At 44.2% G+C, this 6,673-nt stretch overlaps 1 protein-coding gene across 1 annotated transcript in view; it reads right to left on the bottom strand.

The window, feature by feature from the left end:
- Window positions 1-6,673, bottom strand: part of LOC109485633 (5'-nucleotidase-like) — a 12,737-nt gene that overhangs the window by 5,377 nt on the left and 687 nt on the right. The window contains exons 2-8 of the mRNA XM_019789324.1: window positions 3,831-4,037; window positions 3,244-3,381; window positions 2,932-3,048; window positions 2,400-2,499; window positions 1,319-1,504; window positions 758-834; window positions 187-313 (exon numbers count right to left, since the gene is read on the bottom strand). Of these exons, the coding sequence (XP_019644883.1) occupies window positions 187-313; window positions 758-834; window positions 1,319-1,504; window positions 2,400-2,499; window positions 2,932-3,048; window positions 3,244-3,381; window positions 3,831-4,025 (940 nt within the window). The 5' untranslated portion in view covers window positions 4,026-4,037. The remainder of the gene's footprint in view (window positions 1-186; window positions 314-757; window positions 835-1,318; window positions 1,505-2,399; window positions 2,500-2,931; window positions 3,049-3,243; window positions 3,382-3,830; window positions 4,038-6,673) is intronic.

Here is a 6,673-nt window from a genome sequence, read left to right as displayed (position 1 = left end):
AGAGAGAGGGAGAGAGAGTGTTTGAGAGGGGGAGAAAAAGAGGTGGAGAGAGATGGGTTCTTTTTACGTACAGCCAAAAAAAGAAAGAGCTTTAAAGACAGGACAAGTAAGTAGCCCAGGCTTTAATGTGTTTAAAGACAGGCTTTAAACACATGAAGAAGACCCAAACAACCAATCACAGCTCACCCTGTGGCACGGATGCATCCAGAAGAATCGGGTTTCCTCCGAATGACGTCACCTCTCCCGCGTCGTCAAAGGTGAGCTGTAAGTAGCCCAGGTACTTCCCGAAGAAGTAGTCCTGTACCACGAGCACCTGGTATTTGTAAATAAACGGCATATCATGAAAGTTCATCTGTGTTGGTAGTTACATGTTTAGAGTTAAAACGTGTGTTCCAACACAAAAAATTCTCTCACATAGAGCTTTCGACCAGTCCCTCTGGTCTTCCTCAGTATTTGTTAACTGTTTTGTTAGTTCAATTTTCCATTGATTGGACAAGTGCATTATTATTACTTTTTTTAGACATATTATTTATATCATTTGACCTCTGGCCTCCAATGCACTTTCATTTCTCTATGTTGATTTTGTTTCAAAATTTCAGCATAATTTTGTGTATGATTTTTTTAATCATTATTGCTAAAAGTAATTATTATTGTTATTATTGTCACTTTAGTTTTTGTTGCTGGATTCCAGGAAGAATAGGATTGAATTTACCATACTAATGGAGATCTCAATAAACAAACAAACAAACAAACAAACCTGGCGCCCGGTCTCCACCTCAGACTGGATCGTCAGCGGGTACTCTCCGTACTTAGGGTCATCTTCAGGGGGTGTACCTGGTCACAGACACTTGATTAGGTGGTTGACGTAATAACATGGGCATGCTAGTGTAGGCAGACCACACACAACCTACGCACACTACAAGTACGACCTGGTAATTTTTTTTTTAATCGTAGGTTGTAAGCACGTCCAACTCACTTACCACTTGTGCAACGAACGATGCACGCGACCGCTCACGACCAGACGTGGCGTGCAGACCACACTCTTACACATTGCGCAACCGTGTGAGTGACGTGCGATTACATACTGCTCATGCCAGTCCTTCCCCACGTTTTCAGAAAAACGTAGCAGACGTGGCCTCCCAAAAATGTACGGACAAAAGCACGTTGTGACCGAGGCTTTTCGGAGGTCTCCTGCGATGGATGGCTGACACCAGGTTGTAGTCTGAATTGGTTGCTGTATCCCGAAAGTATTTCTAAGTTATCGTAGAGTTATCATTATCATACCATATCGTATAAGAATAGTCAAGTTGAAACATACCTTTATACAGGAACGTGTTGCTGTGTCCGCCGACCACCACGTCCAGCCCCGGCACCTGTTTGGCGATGGTGATGTCCGCTTCGATGCCGGAGTGTCCCAGGGCTATGAACTTGTTCACTCCCTGGGCCTGGAGATTCTGAACTTCAGCGCTGATGGCAGACACTTCGTCACTGAACACCAGGTTAACTGTGAGGCAAATTAAAGGCAAGGGAGAAAATATGTAATGTAATCACTGCAAAAGCGATACCATGTTGTAAAAAACTGACATATCTCCTGAGTGAGTGAGTGAGTGAGTGAGTGAGTGAGTGAGTGAGTGAGTGAGTGAGTGAGTGAGTGAGTGAGTGAGCGAATGTGAATGATGAGTGAGTAACTGAGAGTGAGTGAGGAGTGAGTGGAAGAGTAAATGAGTGAGTGAATGAGTGAGTGAGTGAAGTGTGAGTGAGAAGTGAGTGAATGAGCGAGTCAGTGAGTGAGTGAGTGTGTTGTGTGTTTGTTGGGGGGTTAAGTGGGCGAGTGACTGATTGAGTAAATGAGTGAGTGAATGACAGTAAATGAGATAGTGAGAGAGTGAGTGAATGAGTGAGCAACTGAATGAATGAGTGAGTGAGTGAGTTATTACTCACATCCTGCGCTGACGAGGAAGGTAGTGTTGGGTGTGGTGTACCCGATCGAAAGACTGCCTCCATGATTAAGTGAGTGAGTGAATGAGTGAGTGTGAGTAAATGAGTGAGTGAACAAGTGAATTACTACTCACGTCCTGCGCTGACGAGGAAGGTAGTGTTAGGCGTGGTGTACCCGATCGAAAGACTGCCCCTGAGTGAGTGAGTGAGTGAGTGAGTGAATGAGTTAGTGAGTGAGAGAGCGTGTGTGTGTGAGTGAGAGAGTGTGTGTGTGTGTGAGTGAGTGAGTAAGTGAGTGAGTGAGTGAGTGAGTGAGTAAGTGAGTGAGTGAGTGAGTGAGTGAGTGAGTGAGTGAGTGAGTAAGTGAGTGAGTGAGTGAGTGAGTGAGTGAGTGAGTGAGTGAGTGAGTGAGTGAGTGAGTGAGTGAGTGAGTGAGTGAGTGAGTGTGAGTGTTTACTCACGTCCTGCGCTGACGAGGAAGGTAGTGTTGGGCGTGGTGTACCCGATCACACCCACCCTCTCCCCTCCCACCTCCAGCACCACAGACGGCTGGAACAGAGCCTGCACGAATGAATGAATGAATGAATGAATGAATGAATGAGACTTTATTTTCGTGTCGTGCGCTTTCCCGCGCCCAGCCCGTGTGGGCTTATACGACACCGATTCAATAAATTATACATAAACAAAAGAGAATCAAAGGTACAGATAACAAAATCCAAACAAAATATGAACACAAATAAAGGTAGGTTATATACAAGAATGGAGAACAAAGTGAACTCATAACAGATCGTAAATGCAAATAAACAAATCTGCACATACTTAACCAAGATCTCACAAAATAAATACAAGTACATATTAAAGGTAAATCAAACATAATAAGAGAAAACAAACGTGCAGAAGTAACAAAAAGTGAAAACTGTTGATGTGATATGAATACAGGTATTTTCTTCTTTTCCCCCACGCTCGATAAATGAAAGTTGCTTGGTCAGATACCTGCATCTCCGGCTGCTGCGTGGCGTCGATGTTGCAGCTCACCATGGTGAAGTTAATCGCCCGCAGGAAGGGAATGAGACCCTCTACCTTTCTGTCAAATTCGTGGTTTCCGAATGCCTGCAGTAGAAAAGGCGAGTGACTGTTTTTTATTTTGATTTCATGTTATTGAAATTGCAACACTGCAATACACGCGGAGCAGAGGCAGCTGTTGCTGGTGTTGTGTCCCGCACATAGAAAGAAGAACCACAGCATACAAACCTAGCATACAGTTGCGCCACCCAAAACAATATTTCCGTCTAAATTTAAACTTACCATTGCATCGTACTGCATTTTGTTCATGAACTGTGCGGTGACGAGGCCCGAGTAGAAGTAGAACCAAAGCGTGCCCTGGAACTGGTCTCCTCCATCCAGCAGCAGAACGTTGCTCTCCGTTTCCCGGATCTCTCTTATCTGGATAGAAAAATCATAACCACAACTTACATTAAATGGCATCTATATTCCACGCTAAGCCACAGAAAAGGTAATTATTTTTCCTGACGTTTCTCTTCCCAGAACGGGCATATGTAACGGTCTGGTGTGGTCAACTAGATAATGGAAAAATGAAAAATAAGGAAAGAAAGGGTCAAATGCCCTACAGTCCGTAACAGCCCCCGTCTAGGTTGCCGACGTTCCACCCACACGTGACGTAGACCCTTAAGAAAGGTCAAAGTACTGACTAAAGCTTGCTGGAATGCACTTAACTTTTGCCGTTAAATGTCATATACAGTTTATTAGACTATTTGCATTCTTTACTTGCTTTTTTTGTTCTTGTCTTGCTTAGTTGTATAATCTTAAGTAAATTTATCTTGAGAAGATCCATATACCGTATTGGTCTTTTGAGAAGAACTTAAATTGGGTACCTTCGTGAGCCTCCTGGCGACTCCGCCGTAGCACCTCCCTGCCAGAGCGTCCGTGTCCCCGCATGACCCCCCGCCGCCCGTCGCCTGCTCGACACGAGCGTGGACGTCATTGGTGTGGAGAATCGTCAGGTCAAAGGTCAGACATGACGTCACGCACAGGCACAGACACAGGGTCGCAACTTCACCGAACTTCATGTTTGTATTAGTCTGAAAGAAAAAAAAATAAAAAATCACGAAAGGTCGCCATTTTACGCTGCCCTCACACCGTAGCAATTACATCCGAAAATAGTTTCATCAGGTTGGTCGAGTATAGGATATAGGGGTTTTCTTATACACAACAGTTTTTACATTTAAACCCCTATACCCGTAACAATTAAATCTTAAGGGAGTTGTCATCAAGTTTAAACAACGGCAGTTTACCCCCCCCCCCAAGAAAAACAAAGAACAAGAGTTCATTAGAAATCTCCGTGAAGTTGTGACACTTTTTTTGCAGAGTGAGCGAAGGTGTATTGTGCCAATAAAACAAGAACAACTTACGCTTCAAGTATCTTGAAATGATGACAAAATTAATGATAGTAAATGTTGATATGAGGCAGATTTCTTCATCGAAATAGCATCGTGATGACACCGATGCCGTCCGCCAAGACTGAGCAGGTGTTTTAAATCACTCAATCAATATATACGAGGAAAACACCCAATAGCACGAAATTGATTAAAAAAATGGTTGTTTTCTGAAATATCATATGACCAATGAAACTGTTACGGTATAAAAAAAGCAACGTGCGTCATCTCACGCATACTAGCAGACGAAATGCCAAACGTCATACCAATGCAGCCAAGGGATCGCGAGTTTCAGGTGCGCACGTACAGATATGACTCCAATACAACGCGGAGGTCGATGACCTTCTTTACTTCGAAAATTGCAAACTCTGAACACAAAAATTGATTAGGCCCTGAAAAAGATTCCAAAGAAAAGATTTTCGCAATATGATTTTTTTATTCCAACATGTAATTACCAAACGTGGTGACGGCACACTCAAGTTTCTTTAACTTATATTAATGCCGCCACCAACACAGGGGACAATACAATACTCATTTACACCTGAGCGAAGTGAGGAAAGTCGTGTAAAGTGCCTTTCCTAAGGGCACAAGATCGGTGGCATGTCAGGACTCGAACCCGGGACTCAGTTCCGAGTCGCGCACTGTGCCGCTACGCCACACGACCCCACTATCTGTCTAAACGTCGTACCAATGCAGCCATGGAATCGCTAGTTACAGCTACGAACGTACAGGTACGTCACTCCAATACAACCCGGGGGTCAATGCCCTCCTTACGCAGTATAAACAAACGCCAACGTTAGTTGACTTATTAGTAACGTTACCTCGATAGTAATAGTTTGTTAACGTCCTTAAGTAAACAACATGACGGCGAGTAGCCTGGTGTTATGATACACCAAAAGTGTCTGTCTGAAAGACAAGCAAATTGACAGCAATTTCATGTTCCACGCCAACATATCACAACGGTAACCCTGAATACTAGTAATCTCATCTGCAAGACAAAATCGCCAACACGTACTTTCTAAGGCCGTGTTTATGTGAAGTCACCCAAGGCGCTTTACATGTGGTTTACCCCGAAGCCGGTTTCAAGTGGCTCCATCAGTGAACGCTCCAAATCACATTGAAAGCGCCTCGATCCCAAGCCACTTCTAGAGGTGGGCCCTATCTATACGGAACCACCCAAGGCGGTTTACATGTGGTTTACCCCGAAGCCGGTTTCAAGTGGCTCCATGTGAACGCTCCGAAATCACATTGAAAGCGCCTCGATCCCAAGCCACTTCTAGAGGTGGTTTCGAATCGGTTTCCCCGCATCGCGATTTGCGTCTGAACGCAATGTGATTTCAATGTGACTTCGCCTGGTCATGGATTACGTGGTGATATTTCTTTTTTTATATGCAATACCAACTTTTACGTGGCAGCAACTTAAAGAGCAGTAATGGTCAAATAATGTGTCCGTTCTAGGGCGAGCTTCACCGCCTCTGGCGGGACCACGTCGGCATTCGGCCGAGATACGCTGGGAGGGGGGCATCAGCAAGCAGGTCGTTGACCTCTGACATTAATAACACGCCGCCTTGCGTGTTATCATCAAACAGCAATAAATGTAGCTCAAGCGCATTATGTTCGGACACGGTTTCACAGGTGTGTGTGGCACGTGGACCAGATGTGAGGAATGTGAGTTACCCGAATCGCGGTTTGGGTGATTCCGTATAGACACGGCTGTGGTTTCGAATCGGGTTTCCCACATCGCGATTTGCGTGTGAATGCAATGTGATTTCAATGTCACTTGGTCATGGATTACGGGGTGATATTTCTTTATTCATATGCAATACCAAATTTTAGGTGTCAGCAACTCGGGCACGTTTTAAAAGGAATGTATGGCACGTGGACCAGATGTGAGGAATGTGAGTTACCCGAATCGCTGTTTGGGTGACTTCACATAAACACGGCCTAAGCTTTGCGTTTCTGGCTTTCAAATTCAATATCGTTGAAGTTGAAAGTAGGTCACAGATGAAAGGTTGAGAAGTCTTTTCTGCCAACTGTGATTCAAGATAAGACTAATTGCATGCGAAGATTTATAAATAAACCCAATTAAAGACGAGACTGTTTGATTTGTCATTTCCTCGTAGACTCTTGACTCTGTAAAGAAAAAAAAAAATTTGACCCTCTGTCTCCCCCCCCCCCCCCTTTCTTCCATGTTTTCCCTATTTTACCATTTTCATTCAAGCCCCACGATATCGACCAAGAATGCACGTTATATAAATGTTACTACAAATATTGTTTGGGGG

The sequence above is a fragment of the Branchiostoma belcheri genome, unplaced genomic scaffold (genome assembly GCF_001625305.1).
Source record: "Branchiostoma belcheri isolate BF01 breed outbred unplaced genomic scaffold, Haploidv18h27 scaffold77, whole genome shotgun sequence".
Taxonomy (NCBI): domain Eukaryota; kingdom Metazoa; phylum Chordata; class Leptocardii; order Amphioxiformes; family Branchiostomatidae; genus Branchiostoma; species Branchiostoma belcheri.
This window is presented reverse-complemented; position numbering and strand designations above follow the sequence as displayed.